General features: G+C 55.0%; 2 protein-coding genes and 1 long non-coding RNA gene across 3 annotated transcripts; all 3 read left to right on the plus strand.

Annotated features, from left to right (window-relative positions):
• The first annotated feature begins 4427 nt into the window (after positions 1 to 4427).
• Positions 4428 to 10134, plus strand: LOC135283343 (uncharacterized). The gene is made up of 9 exons (XM_064394054.1): positions 4428 to 4577; positions 4665 to 4766; positions 5200 to 5307; positions 6154 to 6225; positions 8241 to 8327; positions 8529 to 8600; positions 8687 to 8785; positions 9251 to 9416; positions 9933 to 10134. Exons 2-9 carry the CDS (start codon positions 4727 to 4729, stop codon positions 10132 to 10134), a joined length of 846 nt encoding a protein of 281 aa, XP_064250124.1. The 5' UTR covers positions 4428 to 4577; positions 4665 to 4726.
• A 3888-nt stretch (positions 10135 to 14022) lies between these two features.
• LOC135283401 (uncharacterized) lies at positions 14023 to 15016 on the plus strand. Its single transcript, XR_010349174.1, has 3 exons — positions 14023 to 14486; positions 14780 to 14844; positions 14958 to 15016. It is a non-coding gene; the product is annotated as an uncharacterized LOC135283401 (long non-coding RNA).
• Positions 15017 to 15103: 87 nt separating this feature from the next.
• LOC135283344 (maestro heat-like repeat-containing protein family member 6) lies at positions 15104 to 20064 on the plus strand. Its single transcript, XM_064394055.1, has 10 exons — positions 15104 to 15218; positions 15464 to 15612; positions 15851 to 15995; positions 16214 to 16407; positions 16491 to 16628; positions 16906 to 17020; positions 17192 to 17329; positions 18845 to 19021; positions 19150 to 19305; positions 19465 to 20064. Exons 1-10 carry the CDS (start codon positions 15138 to 15140, stop codon positions 20062 to 20064), a joined length of 1893 nt encoding a protein of 630 aa, XP_064250125.1. The 5' UTR covers positions 15104 to 15137.
• The last annotated feature ends 245 nt before the right edge of the window (positions 20065 to 20309 follow it).

A 20309-nucleotide genomic window follows, 5' to 3' on the forward strand; every position in this document is an offset into this window, starting at 1 on the left:
GACGTCTAAGCTCTTCAGCTGCCTCACAAACATTGTTTTAATTCAGACAGGCATCCATGCATTGAGCCACAAATCAGGACCGTGGTGTGAACCTTGAAGCAATGTAGGTTTATAGCACTGAAAATAATAATCCAATACCCAGGTTAAGCCAAGCCTATTGGTTATTTCCCAAATAACTCTACCTATCCTCAGTGATGTTTCAAAAACGATCATTGTAAAAGCTAGGAGCAGGGAGAGCGAATGTTATCAAAATTAAAAATACAGCTTTCTGAAATCTTTATATTCCTATAAAAAAAGAGTCCAAACTGTTCGTCTATGGAACATTAAGTAAGAAGTGAACAAAAGACTGTCAAAATAATTGCTTGGGGAATAAAAAACCCATAAATAAAAACAAGCTTAAATGTAGATAATAAGTAAACCATCATGCAGAGAAAAAAACCAGACCTGCCAAAACTAAAACCAATAATGCTGTTTCATCTGTCTTAATAAAATAAAAACTGAAAAGAATCAGAGCTTCTCAAGGGCATTATTATATATAGAAACTTCCTGGTATTGGGAAAAACATTAAGGAAACTGTAGCATGCAGTTCACAGATGTAACCTAGAATTTCTTAGTGGATTTGTTGCAAAATTTCTGAGAGCAGACTGGAAAAGCATAGGGGCTGATCAGACCACGTGTGGGCATTTACAGCAGTCTGAGGGATTTACAACTGGAGGGAGGAAAAGCAGCACACAATTCCTGGGGCAATCTCTTTGCTGGCTGTGGACTTTTTGACAGTCTGTCCCCTGGGGCTGGGGGAGCTGTCACGGGGCAGGGAGGGCCAGGGGTGGCAGTGGCTGCTCAGGGATGGCTTTGGCCCCTGTCCCTGGCAGCAGCCACTGCCCAAGCCGCTGCGCTGCCCCCGGGCTCTCCTCCCGGCCTGCTGGGCTTTGTTGGCTGGCACAGCCTGTGCCCAGGCCCGGCAAGGTGCCTGCAGGCCCCAGCTCTGGGGGAAACAGAGAACGTCCTGCCCGTATCCACCGTGCTGCCAGCTCAGCAGTGCAGCACAGCATGGACTTATGCTCCCCATTGCTCCCACAGATGCAGCCGACCCCACAATACGTGTGCCCTAATCCCAGAATAGCTTCAGAATGGGTTGCTGTTGGGGAACCCTCGCTTTGCATGTGATAAGGGCAAGTCTGGCTATCTGTTTCTGCCAGGAAATAATTTGGAAGTGCTCAACTGACCCTTGAATCAGAGTTTCCCCACTGCAGTTCAGGTCTTTGATTGTAATTCAGTCCTAGCAGTCAGTTTTATACTCCTCCACTTATTTTGTACTGTTATAGCATATTTTTTTACCAATGGGTTGCTCCTTTCCCCCTGTGATGTTGGTTTTGCCCCACTTGTCCATCTCTCCAAAGACCTGCCCTTTTGTTCACTGTTCCTCCTCCCATTGCATGTCAGTCCCTCTCCAAGCCTGCCCCTTGCTCTAGAAACTTCCCTATCAATTTTGTATCCTTCGGAACCCCATTGGTTTGTTTAAGTTCTTCCCCTCCCCTGTAATCCCCAATTGGTTTAAACCTTGTATTCCCCGCCTGGTGTTCCACCCTCAGTTTCTCCCAATTGGCTAAAGATTGGATCCTGCCCTGGGACCCTGCCAAGTTTGAAAGTTGGTGTATGCCTTTAATGCAGTGTTGGTCTGGTCCTGATCGTCTGTAGAATAATCACCTTCGGAAAACATAGAACAGACCCCACCCCGTTCCTTGTCCCTACCCTCAGTGCAGTCCTACCCCCAAGGCAGTCCACCTGTGCTGTAGAGCAGCTGTGCCCTGCAGCCACAGCCCAGATTCTACAGTTTTCTGGGGGCGGCCCAGTCCCACTGTGGGTGTGGGCAGCTAGTGGGGCTGAAGAAATGGGGCACCACAGCACTTCCCAAATCAGTTCTTCTGTTGCAGTAGAGAGCTGCAGCTGTGACCACTGTATCCTGGTGGTAGCACCAGCAAAGCCCACCCGGCACCAGCACTGGCTGAGCTCCATGCCCAGGAGCAGCCGTGGATGGCCACGGTGTGGGCAGGCAGGAGCCAGGCAGGGGCTGCTGTGCCCAGCAGCGGGGCCCCGAGGGGATGGGGGAGCCCATGCTGAGCATCCCTGGGCTGAGGGCACATTTCCTTCTGGGGGATCATCTGGGACTGGACCTGAAGAGGCACAAAGGGATATTTTGGGGTGCCTGATGAGGGTCCCAGGAGTCCCGCATGTTTTAAATGAATTAGCTTTTTTTGATTAATAAGGAGAATTTATTCCATAATTAAATTCAGTCATAGAAAATCTAGAAGCAAATATCAGATTGGCCCTGAACCAGGCTAACAGCGTTAGGTGAGACAGGTGGGGCATTTCTCTCCCCTCTGCATCACGAAGGGACAGCTCTCTCAAAGTCTTTTTTGTCCATTTCCAAGCTCCAAGCGGTGTGGAGGGCAGGAGTTTTTCTGCTTTCTTATGGTTGTTTTTATCCTTTTTGCATATTGATGTATTTTTTCCTTTCTTGCTGCAGCTCTTGCTGAGAGTTTCCCCAAAACTGGTAAAAAATTCACTTTGTTAGAGGAAAATCTCCTGCAATATGCATTCTAGGAGGCACACATTTGTCTTACAGATGATGCATATCGAATGCACATTGCTGAGGTTTGGTCAGAGAAATAATCTTCTGGAATCAGCATTTCTGGGGATGAATATTCAGGCTAGGATTTTGGTGCATATTGATTGCCTGGAACCCTCTTTTAGTATGCTAGGATTTTCATTAGGCGAGATTACTGTAGTCTCAGCATGAATTTGTGCATACAATCTATCAGAATCCCTCCCTTTCTATATTAATTTATTAAATTTGTACTTTTAGGATACACTTTGACAAAGCTTACTTATTTTCTAATTTTATATTTAGTATTTATAAAACTTAACAACTACGCTTTTATACTACTAGTCAGGGTATAAAATTAACAGCTCTTCTCATAAGGTAGATTATTTTAAATCTTTAATTTCTTTTCTTTGGATTGTCAATTACATTTTTTTATACCAATGCATGTGCTTATTGTACTTTAGATATATTTTGACTCCATAGTCGTTTAAGGCTGGTAATATTTGTAAAATAAGTTTTTCATGTTTTCTTATGTTGCCTGCTAAAATGTGTCTTTATAACTGTCTCATGTTCTTGTTTTCTAATTCTTGAGCAATTTGCTTTATTCTAACTCTCAGGATTTATTTCTTCTCTATCTCTTCCAGAACAAAAAGTTTTAATATATTGCTTACAAATTTTGCCATTTTATTCTTTTTGCTATATTTCACATTTTCTTTATTCCAGTGTCTTTTACTACTCATAGTGCACAATCTGAATTTGTTAAAATTATAGCGTATTACACTAACTTGGGACGTGTGCATATGGCTCATTCTTTTTAGGCTTGGATGACTAATACAGTGACAATAATCCTCTGCAGTTTTAACTCTCTAGCTCTCTCAAATCCCCTTTGGGTTGCAGCCAAAGGGCCAAGATGTGTATCTTCTTGGTAGCAGAGCTTACACCTTGGGATCTAGTCACTGATGTCATTCGTCTCATTCTCAGTATTTACTTCATAAGATTTATAAGAGCCTTTTAAATTGTTTTTCAGGATTTAGGATAGCATCTGCTTATTTCTAATTGTTATAGTTTTGTTTCTTTGACATCTTAGCTCTAAAGTTGTAATTAGTCTGTACACTTCTCTTTCTTTCAGCTATACTTGGCTTTTTTCCTTTATTTTAATTTGATCCTTATTAAATATCTAACGGCTTTTGTTATATCCTATCTGATTTAATGTTACTTTTAGTGTTTCTTGGAACGTAAATCTGGTTTGTATCTTATATACTTAATTTTTTTCCGATTTTTCACGAATCATATTATTGTTCTAATATATTCTTTACAGTGTTTCATTAGCTTTTACTTCTATTTCTTTTCTCTGTTATAACAAAAGCACTAAAATATTTTATTTTTTGAAATAAATTTGCATATCACACTCTAAATATTCAGTTCCTTTAAAACAACCTCACGAATAATACAGTTTAAAATAAAACATTTTACTTCTCATAACAATTGGTTTTACAGCGTACAAGCTTAGGTATTAACATGCATCATTCTATTTTACTTCAAGGAGTAGTGGTGACTTTTTAGTGAGGTTTGGCTGGTGTTTCTGTTGGTGGATTTACAGGTCTTCTGTCCTGCCTTTCTTTGCAGCTGAACCTGCTGTTGAAGGTGGTGCAGCTTCCCAAGCCACGTCCAGGACGGAGCCTCTGGGAGATGCTGAGGGCAGGTCAAAGCCTTTCCCCCTGGGAGAGCTGCCAGCTCAGAGCCCAAAGCTGGGCCAGACGGGCATCGCTGCAGGTGCCAGCACAGAACCATGCACGTGTGTGCCCTCGCCCTGCACGATCCCCTCACCGCTCCTGCTGCTCAGTGGTGCCCGTGAAGATCAGCAGAGATGGCAGAAGCCTCTGTGGCTGTTGAGTTACAGGTGTGTCTGCGGGGAGGACTTCTCCAGCTCCTTTGCTGATTCCTACACAGAAGCCTGGCAACCATCGCAGAGGTGAGTAGTGTGTCCCTGCTGACCCCACAGGCTGAGCCCTACTTTTGTGGGATCTGTTCCTGGGAAATGGAATTCTGTTGCTCTAAGGTCCTCCGAGGGGGAAGGACCTAGCTACAGGACACCAGAAACCCCATGATCCATCCGAAAACATGAGGCAAATGCTGAAGGAAATGCAGCAGGCAGGAGAAGGTGGGTGCATTTCCCTCATGCTTCCCCTGGGACTCAGCAGCCGGGGCCTTTGGCTGCACGTCTGGACACACCGTGCCTGGCACAGTGGGAAGGGATCCATGGCAGCCTCGCTGCTGCTTCCACGCTCTGCAGGGCTGCTTCCCAGCCTGGCCTGGCTGCAGCTTCTGCCCAGCCCCTGCAGGAAGGCATTTGGCATCAGCTGACAGGCCGCCTAATTGCACCACTGCCCTGAGATCCCGTGCAATTTTCCAGTCACCACGTAGAACAGAAAGGGCACCAGTTTGGAGAAGGGAGGGCCCTGGCCTACCCAAAAAGTTTGTAGGGATTTCCTGATTCTTAGCCATGTCTTTGACAAGCATTCCCTCCTAAAGGCGCCACCTCCCCAGTGGGGAACAGCCCCACCTGATCCAGCTGTCCCTCTTCCTCTCTCCAGAAGTGGATGGAGAGGCTGGGCATAAGGTGGCATTTCCTGGAGGAAGCAGTGGTTCCGTGCCAACCTTTGCTGCAGGAAGAGAGGCGATGCCAGGCACAGGCACAGGAGGTAATTGCTGTGCCTCTGGGCCTGAGCCCTGCTGAGGCTTGAGCTGCTCTCTCTGCTGCCTGGCAGTGCAGGGACAGCCTGGACTAGAGCAGCACAGCCCAGGGGAATTATCCTGAGCAGGCTCAGGGCACTCGGGTACTGAGCAGTCCTGCTGGGGTCCCTCTGTGGGAGACACTTCCTGAAACCTGGGAGCGACTGCATGGGGTGCCCATGGTGGGGAAAGGGCCGAGGGGGAGAGCAAGGCTCCAGTGTGTCCTGAGAGAGCTTGACTATGTGCCCTTGGGCTATAGGATTTGTCCCAAGGGAAAAAGAGAGATGGAGAGAGGGAAGAAGATAGAAAGGGAGGAAGAAAGAGGCCGGAGGGATGGAGGGATAGAGGGTTAGTTGTGGCACTGCCTGCTGCAGTTTTCCCCAGTGCTTTAGCAAGAATTTCAGGTGTGGGAGTGGGAGAGAGCACCAGGGCCCTGGGCTGCTCCAGCAGCCCCTCCAGGGATGTTGCAAAGGGCAGGGAAAGAGGCACCAGGAGCCAGCCCAGAGTTCCTAAGGCCCCTGTGCAGCTTTGGCCATGTCCATTCACATCCGGCTCGCACGGCCTTACCCGGCCCCCTTGCAGTGCCCAGTTCCCTGAGGCAGAAGGGGATCCCAGCACACCCTGAAAAATGTTCTCATCTGTGCTCCGATCTAGCTAAAGGTTGCTCGGAAGGCTTCTCCATTAGCTTGGCTTCATAAAGTTTTGAAGCCCTTGGAGTCTTCTGCAGGTATGTTCTCAGTGTGCCACCAAGGAATAATTGTTGACAACCTGTCAGGAAGCAGGTGACAGAAGCTTCTGTGTCTCTTGTGTTGCAGATGTGTCTGCAGGGAGGACTTTTCCTGCTCCTTTGCTGATTCCTATACGGAAGCCCGGCTCCCATGGCAGGGGTGAGTAGTGTGCTCCTTCTGACCCCACAGGATGAGCCCTGCTTTTGTGGGATCCACTCCTGGGAAACAGAACTACTTTCTCTTAAGGTCCTCTGAGAGGGAAGAACAAAGGCAAAGGACAGAAGAAACCCCACAAGCCAAACATCCTGAAAAAAATCGTGACAGAACTGCACAAAGGGCATGGTGAAAGCATTTCCATTTCCTTCTGCCTTCCCCTGGGACTCAGCAGCCAGGTGCTTTGGCTGCACATCTGGACATGCCGTGCCTGGCACAGTGGGAAGGGATCCATGGCAGCCTCGCTGCCCCACTGCTGCTTTCACGCCCTGCAGTGCTGTTTCCCAGCCTGGCCTGGCTGCAGCTTCTGCCCAGCCTCTGCAGGAAGGCATTTGGCATCAGCTGACAGGCAGCCCAAACTGCACCACTGGCCTGAAATCCTCTGCAATTTCCCAATTCCCAGGCCCATCCGGAGGGGTGGCTGCTTGGAGGAGGGAGGGCCATAGCCAGCCCCAAGGCACTGGAGGGATCAGGATTTTCCTGATCCTTCTCCATGACTGGGATGTGTGTTGCCTCCTGAAGAGGCCACCTCCCCAGTGCATAATGATTCCATCTGATCCAGCTGTGCCTCTTCCTTTCTCAAGGGATGGACAGAGAGGCTCTGTGGAAGGTGGCATTTCCTGAAGGAAGGGAGGAGATGCCAGGCACAGGCCCAGGAGGTAATTGCTGTGCCTCTGGGCCTGCGCCCTGCTGAGGCTTGAGCTGCCTACCATCTGTGCTGCCTGGCAGTGCAGGCACGGCCCGGACAAGACAGGCACAGCCCAGGGGAATATCCCGAGCAGGCTCAGGGCACTTGGGTACTGAGCAGTCCTGCTGGACTCCCTCCATGGGAGACACTTCCTGAAACCTTGGAGCGACTGCACGGGGTACCCATGATGAGGAAAGGGCAGAGGAGGGGAGCAAGGCTCCAGTGTGTCCTGAGAGAGCTCGGATATGTGCCCTTGGGCTGTGGGAGCTGTTCCATGAGCAGGTGGGCAAGCAGGAGGGAGGGACAAAGGTTGGGAGGGATAGTTGTGGCACTGCCTGCTGCAGTTTTCCCCAAGCATTTAGTGAGGGGTTCCTGTGTGGGAATGAGGGAGGACCAGGACCCTGAGCTGCTCCAGCAGCTCCTCCAGGGATGTTGCAAAAGGCATGGGAAGAGTGTGGAGAGTGACCGGGAGCCACAGGCTCCCACAGCCTTACCCAACCCCCTTGCAGTGCCCCATTCCTTAAGGCAGAAAGGGATCCCAGCACACCATGGAAATGGTTCTGATCTCTGCTCCCTTATAGATTGGGATCACGGCTTAGATTACTTGGAAACACTGGTGAATGGTTGTTTGAAGTCCTTGCCAGATGTTGGAGGCAAGTTCTCAATGTACATTTCCTGACAGAATAATCAGTGTCAATGTGGCAAGAGCTCAGTCAAGTGGCATTTCCCTTAAGTTCCTCTGAAGGTTGATCCGTTCAGGAAATCTTGCCCTGCTCCATTCTGGAGCTCTGAAGGATCCCACAGGATTGCTGTCAGTGGGAGCATTTAGCTGTCCATCTTCCTCTTGTGTGCAATGGCAGTGTGTCCTTCCATGTGCTCTGTGCAGCCAGGGAGAAGGGCAGAGAGGGAAGGGGCCAGGCCCAGGGCCCTGCCCCGGGGCTGAGCCTTTGGCAGCTCCTTTGCCAGCCCCAGGGAGCCTGAGCTGCTCCTGCTGCCACTGCCAAGCCCTGGCCCTGCCTGGGGCTGGCTTTAGAGCTGCTGGCAGCTCCAGGGAGTCCTTTCTGCCCCGACTGCCCCGCAAGGGGCTCCTTCCATCCCAGTGTGGGGCCACTGCAGGCACGAGGTCCCCCTGCCCCTGCTCCAGAGTGGAAGGCAGAGCTGAGGGAGTGCCTTGGAGGGCACCAATCACCCAGGTGCCCTCACTGCCACTCGGGCCTGAAGGAGAATCTTCAGCAGGGTTACAGGAGCTGTTCAGTCCCGCCTTTCTTTGTAGCTGAACTTGATGAACATGATGCCGTTGATGAAGATGATCTGGATTCCCAGCCCATACCCATTACTGAGCCTCTGGGAGATGCTGAGGGTAGGTCAAGGCTTTCCTCCCTGGGAGAGCTGCCAGCTCAGAGCCCAAAGCTGGGCCAGGGGGCATTGCTGCAGGTGCCAGCACAGAACCATGCACGTGTGTTCCCTCACCCTGCGCGATCCCCTCACCGCTCCTGTGGCTCAGTGGTGCCTGTGCAGATCAGCAGAGATGGCAGAAGCTTCTGTGGCTGTTGAGTTTCAGGTGTGTCTGCAGGGAGGACTTTCCCAGGTCCTTTGGTGGATGTTGCACGCAGGCCCAGCTCGCATCACAGAGGTGAGTAGTGTGTCCCTGCTGACCCCACAGGCTGAGCCCTCATTTTGTAGGATCCATTCCTGGGAAATGGAAATATTTCTCTTAAGGTCCTCCAAGAAGGAAGAAGAAACCTATAGGAGCTATTAAGTCCCTGGAGGATTCCAAACATCTGGAACAAAAACGGAGTGATGTGGACAGCCAGCGTGGTGTGTGCATTTCCCTCAGCCTTCCCCTGCGACTCAGCAGCCGGGGGCTTTGGCTGCACATGTGGACACGACATGCCCGGCACAGCGGGAAGCCATCCATGCACCACAGGCCATGCACACCCTAAGATCCCCTGCAATTTCCCAGTCTCTGAGCACATCTGGAGGGGCCGCTCTTTGCAGGAGGGTGAGCCCTGGAGCAGCTCCAAAACCCGGGCCATTTTCCTTGTCCTTTTCCATGTCTTCGACAAGTGTTGCCTGGAGCAGAAGGGCACAGCACAGAGGAATTATGGCATGCAGGCTCAGGGGGTTTGGGTACTGAGCAGGCCTGTGCCAAGGGGCAGCAAGGTGCCTGCAGGCCCCAGCTCTGGGGGAAACAGGGAGCGAGAACATCCTGCCCTTATCCATGGCACTGCCAGCTCAGCAGTGCAGCTCAGCACGGGCTCATGCCCTCCATTGCTCCCACAGATGCAGCCGACCCCACAGCACATAATGACAACATCTGGGAAAGCATGAGAAGAGTTTTCTGCTGGGGAACAGCTTCTTTGATGAAGTTGATGGCCATTGTTGCTGGTGTGGCACTGTGCCTGATGATGTGCTGTGCAGGAATCTGGTATTGCTGGAAGACAAAACGGTGAGTGTTTTGCGATTCTCTGCCTCAAACAGCTTCCTTTAAAGGCTGCTCATAGTCAGGGAACATTCCCACGGAGGCTGCAGTGGAGCTGTGGCCAGTCCATGATTTTCCAAATAACTCTGCTGAGGGTTCTGCTGCTGCCCAGTGCTTTCATTGGCCTCTTAATTGCTGGGCCTTGTCCTGGGGGCCCGCTGGGGCTGCAGCCAGTGCTGGCTCCCACTGAGGCTGCCTGCCAGGGGCAAGGGGCAGAGGCAGAGCAAGGTGGGGAGGAGAAAGAGCAGGGCCGAGATTGCCCTTGAAAGGCAGAGGCGCTCTGGGGCCCGCTCCTGGCCAGGGACCCTGCCCAGAGCCGTGCCCTGCTGGCCGGGGCCTTGAGGGGCAGCTGTCCAGCTGGGCCCAGCTGTGCCAGCAGCTCCAGCCGTGCTGGGGAGCCTTGCCAGCTCTGGGCCCTGCTGTGCAGGAGGGTCCCTGTGTGCCACTGGCAGCTGGGGCCTCAGCCACCTCCTCTCTTCACAGGTGCTCCTCTCCATCTCCAGAAGACCAACCTAACAAAGCAGGCAGCGAGAACTTGAGCTGTGACCTCACCTATCCACTTCTGCCCCTATCTGCCCTGCCATGGCTGCAGCACCGTCGTCACGAGGCTGTCCCAAAACCCACCCCTCCACAATGGGACCCTCTGCCCCTGAGCCCCCTGGTCCTGTTCCCCAGCCAAGACTGAAGGTGGGCAGCCCTTGTCTGCCAGGGCAGGGCTTGTCCCACATTTTATGTTGAAATAAAGAAATAGAGTTTTCACAACCATGTCCTGGTGGTAGCAGCAGCAAAGCCCACCCGGCACCAGCACTGGCTGAGCTCCATGCCCAGGAGCAGCCGTGGATGGCCACGGTGTGGGCAGGCAGGAGCCAGGCAGGGGCTGCTGTGCCCAGCGGCGGGGCCCCGAGGGGATGGGGGAGCCCATGCTGAGCGTCCCTGGGCTGAGGACACATTTCCTTCTTTGGGATCATCTGGGCCTGGACCTGAAGAGGCACAAAGGGATATTTTGGGGTCCCTGCTGAGGGGTGCAGGGATCCCTCATGAGGCACAAAGGAGTATTGTTGGCCTCTCCTAAGGTGTGCAGGGATCCCTCATGCGTTGGGCAGCAGGGTTAAATTTGAGGGGTTTTTTTACTCTTCTCAGCACAGCACAGGGACACTTGGCCGAGGTTTTGCCAAGCTGGGAGAAAGCCTCTTGCAAAGCCTTGGGCCCAGCCTGTGGGCACAGCGGGCGGGCGCAGCCCATCCCCTGGGCCAGTCCGGGCTGCTCAGGCCGGGCCGGGCCGGGCCAGGCTCAGGCCCCGGCAGGGAAGGGCCGCGGCCCTGGGCTCTGCTGAGGCTGCTGAGCTCCGGCCTGCCCTGTGCTGCAGCCCAACACATTGACAGCCATGGCCGTGCCCTGGGCCACCGCAGCCACCCGGGGCTACAGCTGAGGCCGCGCCTTCTCCCACTGAAGGGAGGCTGGCTCTGTTCCCTCGGAGGGCACAGCTTAGCTCCCAGCACCTTTGTGAACCTGCCTGCTGGGGAAGTGCTGGGAGCCAGAGAGTTCCAACCCATCTCACTCGGAAGTGTGTCTGGTGGTGTAGGGATTTTAAAATTTTTTTCCCTCTAAATTTGTGTCCTGGCAGAGAGTTAAGTTTGCTTGCTCTCAATAGGGCGCTTTTCTTCTTGGCAGTCAGTGGGGCTTCAATGCAGCCAGGGTTGAAGGAGGATCTCTGGCCGCTTGCGCTGTGGTTGTGGGACACCTTGGCTTCATCCTCCCTTTGGCTGTGATTTGCACTGGTGCTTGTGCAGGCATTTTTACTGTAAGTGGCTTCAGTTTGTTCCTCATGGTACCAAAAACCGAGAATGAACCTCTTTTACATCACTGTAGTATTAAGAGGCAGGCCTTACTTTCTTGACTTGCTGGATGCACAGGCCATTGGCATCACAGGGCCTTCTTGGTGGGGTCTTCAGATACCCTGGTGGTCACTGAAGAAGGAAGCTGATTTTTCTGGGAAAAAGATTGTTTCCCATGTGTGGAAAAGAATAACCTGTCACTTCCCCATCCCTTTCTTTGTAAAGTGATACAGGGAAGTGCATTCACATATCTCTATCTGCCTTGTCAATCTATCTATCTATCTATCTATCTATCTATCTATCTATCTATCTATCTCACTAATCTGTTGTGGTGTTGCATTTTATTCAAATGGTATGCTCTCAAAAATGTACCTCTTGAAAATATATGGTTTATTCCAAGCTGTGTTCCTCCCCTGAAGGCCCATGAATCTGCAATCCCATTGGCCCAAATCTTATTTCACACTGTCATGGTTTGACCCTAACACAATGCCAGGGCCTCCATGAAGAGTATATTTCTAAAATGGTTGCTGTGAGATGTTACCCGGGAACAGAACAAAACAGGCTCCCATTCGGGGATGGAGGGAAAAACACAACATTTTATTAATAACAATATCCATAAAGGAACACACACACAGAGCAAAGAATAAAAACTTTCCAAATACATTCCTCCTCCCCCCTCCCTTTTCTCCACAGAATGAGATAACACCATAGATTCCCACCTTTCAGGTAATCAGCTTTCAGTCCATCATCATCTTTTCAAATAATCCACCCTCAAATCCATCGGGGAGAGAGAGAAGTCCTCCCTTGCACCATAGGCTTCCCCCCCATGTCCAGTGCTCTCACCACTGGACACAGGCCAGGACTGCTTTTAGGGTATCTTGTTTAAGGATGCTCTACCCAGTTCCAAAAGCAGCAGTCTCTCAACTTTGGGACACCAGTCCCCCCCCCAAATTTTACCCCCTGGGGCCGAGGGGCTTGTGAGCAGAGATCTTCCCCTCCACGGAGACAGAGGGCATCCCACACCCTCCTCAGCCGTCTCTGTTCACTCCACTGCTTCACTCTTGGCTCCAAAGTATTGTCTCCCCCTAAATACAGTCTCCAGGTATGGGTCTGTCCATGGCCATACAAGAAAGAGTCCCGCTCAAGGCCACTCCATCATCTCTTCCCACCTAGGATTCTTCTCATCTCTTCCAGTTTTCCTCACACGCAGTCCATCATCTCTCTCTCCTCATTCTGATTCAGGAGGAGCAGTATTTGCAAGGTTTCTATTACTCTACCAAGGGGTTAAAAACTTCGCCTCTGCCTGTCCAGGACTCCCACAGCTGCCGGGCACCTTCTCTCACCACCTCCCCTGCTTCTGGCCGGCTGAGCCGCCAGCACAATTTCTGTCCCTCTCTCCGGGGGGGGGGGGGGGGGGGGGGGGGCTGCCCAGACATCTCAAATCTTGTCAACCCCTGCATGTTCTCCTCCACCTCTGCAGCTTTTGGGGCTCCCGGCCTCCTCCCTGTCATGGCCTCCCCCTCCCCCACCCAGACACAGCTGGGCAGGGGAGAGGTCGGACCTTACTCACCCACGCCGGATTCCCAAAGAGGAAGTTCTCTGGGAATCTCCTGCTTTTAACCCCCGTGTGTTCTCAGAGGCGTATCCAGACCCTTAGTGGCCACATCAAATGCCAATTTTGAATTTGGCCACTGATTGGCCGGGCTTAGACTTTTCTAGAAACACATTTCCGGCCAAACCACGACACACACCTACTTTGAATTTCCCTCTTAAGCTGTGTGAGGAAGACCAGATTCTCTCATGGCCCATCTCTCCCCTAGGCTCAGCCTCTCTCCCCCTCCCTTTCCCTTTCCCCCTTCTCCCTCAGAAACCATGTTACTCCCGGGGCTGGGTCCCCCAATAAACCCTCATCTAATCAGCACCCTCAGAAGTGTGGAGTCTCCCTGTGTGCCTGCTGCTGCCAGCGAACTCACAGCCCAGGGGGCCCTCTGGGGACTCCCCGGGGAGCTCCCCTCAAAGGAACTGCTACAATCTATGAAATATTTCTATGCATGATATTTTGTTTATTTGGAAATTATGACATCTCTTGAGAGCTGGAAAAGAATACCATCCATCTTTGATACAGCAAAGCTTGGGTGTAGGAGCAAACCTGAACAGTGATTTTCTTCTTGCTAGACATATCCTGGATTGTTTAGATTGACTTTAAACTGAAATCCTGCAAAGCTGGAAAATGACTGGTGGCCACAACTCTGGTATCCTTGAAAGCCCTTTTTTGATTTTAATTTTTTTCATTTATGGTGGCTGGTAAATACCTTTCTTCCTTAAGCTATGTGCTGGTAATATTGGAGGTAGAAAATAATATAATACTGCATAGTTTAGATACTTGATAGTTTTCTTGTGAAATTTTATGGCAGTATCTCCTGCCTAAAACTGCCTCAAAACTAAAGCTGTGCGGGCCAGGCACAGAGGTGGAGAGTCCTTCCTTGAGCACTTGGCCGGCCTTGGTGTGTCCAGGGCTGCATTAGACACTCGGGGCAACAGATTCCTTCCAACCGGGGGCACCTTGCCTTGGGAGGGGGTGGCCCCGGGGCACACGGCAGTGTCTCCAAGGGCCCCTTGTGACACGCTGCAGTAGGGGAGTGGAGTGGGACAGGGTGTCACAGCAGCCCTTTGTGACACGTGCTGACATAGGTGCTGGCAGCGTTGCGGCCAGGCCACAGTGCTCGGTGCATGCGACGGGACAGAGCAGTGCTGTGAGGAGCCCCCACACAGCCAGCTCATTCCTTGCTGACCCAGAGCTTTTCCGAGGCATTACTCCTGCGGCTGGTCTCACGGCCAGACCTCGGGACTCACTGACTTGGAGCTTTTCCAAGGAATCTCCCATCCCTGCGGCCGGTGCCTTCGTGGCCAGGCTGTGGGACTTGGTGACATCCATCGTTCACGACGAGTCTCCTGTCATTGTGGCAGGAGCCCTCGGGAACACAGTGCAGGACTTGCTGTCCTGTAGTCTTTCTGAGGCCTCTCTGTTGCAGGTGCCTGCAAGGCGTGACTGCGGCATCGCTGACTTGGACCTTTGCCAAGGCGTCTGTCTCGAAGGTGTCCTCAAGGTCGGACAGCAGGATGGCGAAGAAAAAGAACGGCCCTGCAGCTGCCCCAGCTCAGAAGCCTGCAGAACCAGAGCAGTTGCAGCCACTGCAGGATGGTGAGTGGTGGAGCTGGGCTGCAGGGCTGGTGCTTGCAGCCAGCCTGGCCCCATCCCATCCCATCCCATCCCATCCCATCCCATCCCATCCCATCCCATCCCATCCCATCCCATCCCATCCCATCCCTGTGGACATGCCCACTGACAGGGCCAGGACTGCCCCCCTGATGGCAGCCGTGCTCCGTCCCCCCGGGCACGCAGGGGGCTGTCCCTGCCTGGAGAGCGCAGGGCTGGCCTGTGTTCTCCAGCCTCTCCCGCGGCCCCTCAGCTCTGGTTTGCTCTCTCTTTGCCAGATGCAGCCAAGGACCAGACTCAAGAGCAGGACCCCACCCGCGGCCGCTTCCGCAGAGCAGTGCAGGTACCTGCGGCCATCCTCACCTGGGCCGGGCCTGCTGGCACTGCTTGGCCCAGCCCCACGCTTGGAGCAGACCATGGAATGTCCCTCTCTTCCCGCCCTTCCTTCTGCTGCAGGCACTGCGGAGGTTCCTGCGCATTTGGCGCAGAAAGACCAGAGCCAGCGTGACCAAGGGCACGGCCGAGCCCAACTCCAGGCCCAGCGAGCTGCAGACAGAGCCTGCTGCCAGCACAGCGTTCTCTGAGCTCGCTGCAACCTGTGACCGGGCAGCGGCCGAGGGCAGGGCAGAGGCTGGCATGTCCCTGACTGAGGGCATGGCCAACTCAAACAGCCAGACTCAGGCCAACTCAGAGACTGACATCATGACTGCACGGACTGTGAGTCCTGCACCCAGGCTGGAGTTTTTCCAGAAGGGTGTTTCTTCTCCGCAGCAGGCAAGCAGCCTTGGGCCAGGGCAGGAGGCCTCTCAGGATCATGTGGCCCCTCAAGCCACGTCCACTAGGCTCACTCAGCCTTTGGGGCCATCACAGTGGGGTGGGAAGGCAAGCACTTCCTGGGGGAAGCTGGGGAAGTTGCTCCCTTTTTACACCACACCAAGTCTTCCCCATGCTGCTTCCTCCAGGTGTTAGCCACGGTGAAGGACATTCTAGAGAGACTCGCGTCCTGTGACACTGTGGACGCCGAGCTGCAAACGGACATTGTGAGCCTGACAGAAAAACACCCTGCTCACGTGGTGATGAGCCTCCTGCACTGTGCCCCATTGTGTGACAGGTATGGGGCACAACTGCATCAAGAGCTCAGTGCTCATGGGCCTGTAGGGTCCCTCGCCCTGTACAGCCTGCCCGGTGGGGTCTGCCAGACAGCGGAGATCTCCGGGACTCTCGGGCCCCTCTGTTTCCCCAGCCCTCTGCCATGCTCCCTCCCGGCCCCTCAGGGCACCGGGGCTCTGTCACCCAGCCCCACGCAGCTGCATGGGGCAGGGTGCTGACGCACAGCTCTGGTCCCACAGAGCTGCCACACTGATGTGGAGGGCCATGGGCACCTCCGAAGTAGCCGCGAAGGAGGTGCTTCCAGCGCTGCTCTCTGTGCTAGAGAAGCAGCCACCGTACAGCACGTTCTTCTGCAGCGGGGACGAGGCCATCTTTGCCCTGGCTGTGAGTTTCTGGAGCTGGCCTTTGCTCACCCTCCAGGTCACCTCTCCAGCAGCTCTCCATGCTCTCGCCATGCTGCAGCTCCTGGCCTGGGCTGAAAGCTGGGCTCAGGGCAGGCTCAGGGGCAGCAGGCTGGCTGCTCGCCCTGCATCTCCTCTTCTGTCCTGCCTCATGGATACCTTGGCACTGAGAGCTGTCTCAGGGTGCTTTGTGTCTTGCAGGCAACTCTGGTGCTGTGGAGGATTGCCCCCATGTCTGAGTGGCACGACGCAATACTCCTTCATTCTCCCCAGCTGTTTGTGGATCTGCTCTTGCAAATTTTCACTACCACAGAGCAGATGCCAGAGGACGCTGAGACCCGGAGTTTCTGGAGAGTGTGCTGGGAGGAACATGGCCTTCCCAGTGACCCCAACAGGTCTCAGTCACCCTGTCCTTCCCATGCCCCCTGTGGCCAGGGCCCGTGCTCCCAGCGTGACCTGGCCCTTGCTCGGCACACAGGTTTGCAGCGCAGACCATGAAGGCTCTGCTCTCCCGACTGGGCTTCGACAAGAAGCTGGTGGCTCTGGAGCACACACAGGTCTGGGACGCCCTGCTCTGTGCCGACACCCAGCACGAGGCAGCGGGCCTGCTGGCCAGGTGAGACCCCCTTCTCCCCACCGCCAACGCCAGCATTTGTGCCCTGTGCCCGGAGTGTCCCACACAGTCCCTGCGGTTGTAAGTGAGAGGGCCTTGCCACCGAGGGACGACTGAGCAGACTGCAAAAGCCTGGCAGAGGAGGATGCCCAGGAGCAGCCGCCTCCCAAGGGGCCCGTGTCCCCTTGCAGAGTGATGGGAAAGATCAGACCTCTGCCAGTCTATCCTGGGAGAGGTTTGCCCCCCGGCTCAGGGCCTGGGTGTCTTTTTCCCCTGCCAGGGAGATGCGCCATGGCTTGAGCCCCCTGTGTCCCCACATGGCCTCGCACCTGCTCAGCCTGCTCATCGGGAAGCAGCCACGCTGGGAGCTGCCTGCCCTGGCGTTCTTGGTGGAGGTGAGCCTGATGGCCAGCGCTGCCTGGCTGAGCTGCCTCCCAGCTCTCTGGCCTCTGGTAGCTGCAGCCACCTGGGACGCTGCCTGTGCCCGCTGCTGCTGCCTGGGCCCGGCCCTGTGCGGCTCTGGGCTCCTGCCGGCTGGGTGCCCATCACTGCCCTGTGCCTTTCAGCTCCTGGAGTGTCTGGACTTGAGCCAACACGGTCCCAGTGCCCTGTGGGTCGTATCCAGGCACCTGCCGAGCGAGTGCAGGGACAGGCTGCGCCTGCAGCTCAGAGGCCTCGTGGTGCTCAGCAAGGAGCCCTCGTTGGTGAGAGGAGGCAGTGGCTGAAGCTGCGCTGGCAGCGTGGGGCTGGGGAACACAGACCTTTGGCCCTGGCTGGGCTCTGGCAGCAGAGGCAGCTGCTCCCAGCTCTCCTGCCTCCCACTTCAGCTGCCCCAGTGCCCCAAGCAGGTCTTGGTGCTTGTCGTGGTTTGGCCCGGAAATGTGTTTTTGGAAAGGTCTAAGTCGGGCCAATCAGGGGCCAAATTCAAAATTGGCATTTAAGGTGGCCACTAAGGGTTTGGATACGCCTCTGAGAACACACGGGGGTTAAAAGCAGGAGATTCCCAGAGAACTTCCTCTTTGGGAATCCGGCGTTGGTGAGTAGAGTCTGGCCTCTCCCCTGCCCAGCTGCGTCTGGGTGGGGGAGGGGGAGGCCATGATGGGGAGGAGGCCGGGAGCCCCAAAAGGTGCAGAGGTGGAGGAGAACATGCAGGGGTTGATGAGAATTGAGATGTCTGGGCAGCCCCCCCGGAGAGAGAGACAGAAATTGCGCTGGCAACTCAGCCGGCCAGAAGCGGGGGATGCGTCGAGAGAAGGTGCCCGGCAGATGTGGAAGTCCTTGGGCAGGCAGAGTTGAAGATTTTAACCCCTTTGTAGACTAATAGAAACCTTGCAAATACTGAATCCTCCTGAATCAGGATGAGGTGAGAGAGAGATGAGAGATGGGCAAGCGTGAGGAAAGCTGGAAGAGAGAAGAATCCTGAGTGGAAGAGATGATGGAGTGGCCTTGGGCTGGACTCTTTCTTGTTTAGCCATGGACAGACCCGTGTTTTTTCCCTGTGACCCAGAGACTGTATTTAGGGGGAGGCAACACCCGGGAGTCAAGAGTGAAGCAGCGGCGTGAACAGAGACGGCTGAAGGGGGTGTGGGATGCCCTCTGTCTCCACGGAAAGGAAGATCTCTGTTCATGAGGCCCCTCGGCCCCAGGGGGTGAAATTTGGGGGGGACTGGTGTCCCAAGAGTTGAGAGACTGCTGTTTCTGGAAGTGGGTGGAGCATCTTTAAACGGGGAGCCCTAAAAGCAGTCCTGGCCCGTGTCCAGTGGTGAGAGCACTGGACATGGGGGGGAGAAGTCACGAGGGCCGATGTTCTTTGGGTGGGGCCATGGAGGACACGGAAGCACAGGAGGTTTCAATTGTGCTTCCGGGGGAGGCCCATGAGGCAAGGGGGGACTCCTCTCTCCCTGATGGATTTGAGGGTTGATAATTTGAGGGGTGGTGGATCTCTGGAGAAAAGGGAGGGGGAGGAGGAAGGTATCTGGAAGGTTTTCATTCTTAGTTTAGTATGTGTTCCTTTCTAGATTTGTAATAAATAAAGTGTTATGTTTTTTTTCCCTCCATCCCCGAATGAGAGCCTGCTTTGTTCTGTTCCCGGGTCACATCTCACAGCCACCATTTTGAAAATATACCCTTCATGGGGGCCCTGGCATTGTGCCAGGGTCAAACCATGACAGTGCTGCAGCCATTCATGGCTTCACAGCACAGCCTCATCTTGCACACAGAGCGGAGAAATACGCAGCCTCTATCAACACCTGCTGGAGCAGCTGGCTGATCCCGATGCAGAGATGGTCTGGATGACCCTCTCTGTGCTCACGCATGTGCTCCAGGACAAAGACCGTAAGATACCCAGCATCACCGCCCTGAAGCTGGCTGAGGCCCTGCTGCCACACTTTGACAATGTAAGGCTCTGTGCCCCCAGCCAAGGGCACTGGATGCTGCCTGGAAACTTTGTGCTCTCTGCAGTTTTGGGCCTTTGCCCCTGTGGGCCTGGAGTAGTTGGTGCTTAGGACTTTTCCTTTCCTTCCAGGACAACAGCCAGGTGCAGCTGCTCTCCATTCAGCTCTTCAGCAAAGTGATGGAGCTGGTAGTGGAAGAGGGGGAAGGGCCTCTCACGAGAATCGTGAGCCAGAGCCTGCTCCCTCTATTCCTGCGCTGGCACGATGAGAACCTGCACGTGGCCAAGGTGAGGTTTTGTGGCATGCTGCTGCATCCCTGGGAAGGGGCTCGGCTGCCTCCTGCCCTGGCGCCTGGTGGGCTCCAGCCTCCTCCTGGCCTTGGCACAGGGACACAGGTCCTGTGCCCTGGGCTCTGGTGCCACCTGCGGCTCTCTGCTGCTCTCCAGGCCTCTCACAAAGCCCTGCTTTGTGCGGCACGCTTCCTGAGGAGGACAGACCTCGAGGAGCTGCTGACGAAGGAGCAGCGGATGAAGTTTGCCCAGAGCCTGGTAAGGACAGCCCGGGAGCCCCAGCCGCAGGCTGGAGAAGCCCCCTGCCCCCGGTGCTCAGTGTGCGGGGTGGCAGCTGTGTCCCTGCCCAGCGCCGCAGCTGGGGCCGCCAGCCCGCACCCCGCACGCTGCTCCCTGCCCTGGGCCGTGCGGGCCGGCTCGGCTGGTGCTGGGCGCAGGGAGCGCCCGGCCGAGGGGCAGAGCCCGCGCCGAGCCTTCGCTCCCCGCAGCTGCTGCAGGACGCGAGCCGAGCAGCCGAGCACCTGCGCTGGGCCCTGCCGCGCCTGCAGAGCCCGCAGCGGCCCCTGCGAGAGGCGGCCATCAGGATCATCGGTGAGCCACGAGCCCGGCGTCCCTCCCCGCCTCCCGGCCCGGCCCTGCCCCGGCAGCGGGAGCCGCGCCCGGGCCGCTGCAGCCCCGCCCGCCCTCGGCGCTGCCGCCGCCCTCCCGCAGCCGTGCCCTCCCTCGGGCGGCAGTGTGCGGCAGGGCCCGGGCTGAGCCCTGCCCGGGGAGGAGGGCGTGCAGCCCCGGGGCTGGCAGCGCCCGTGTCAGGCAGCTGTGCCGCCTGGGGCCCCACAGCCTCTGTGTTGCCAGGGGTGGCCGGATCGCTCATGACGGGGCAGAAGGAGGAGCTCCGGGTCTTCGCCGAGGGTGAGTGAGGGCAGCCGCGGGCCAGCGGGGACCGCTGGGAGCAGCTGCACATCCCGGCCCCGGAGCTACAATCCCTGCCCGGGCTGCCGAGG

The sequence above is a fragment of the Passer domesticus genome, chromosome 18 (assembly GCF_036417665.1).
Source record: "Passer domesticus isolate bPasDom1 chromosome 18, bPasDom1.hap1, whole genome shotgun sequence".
In the NCBI taxonomy this organism is placed as follows: Eukaryota; Metazoa; Chordata; class Aves; order Passeriformes; family Passeridae; genus Passer; species Passer domesticus.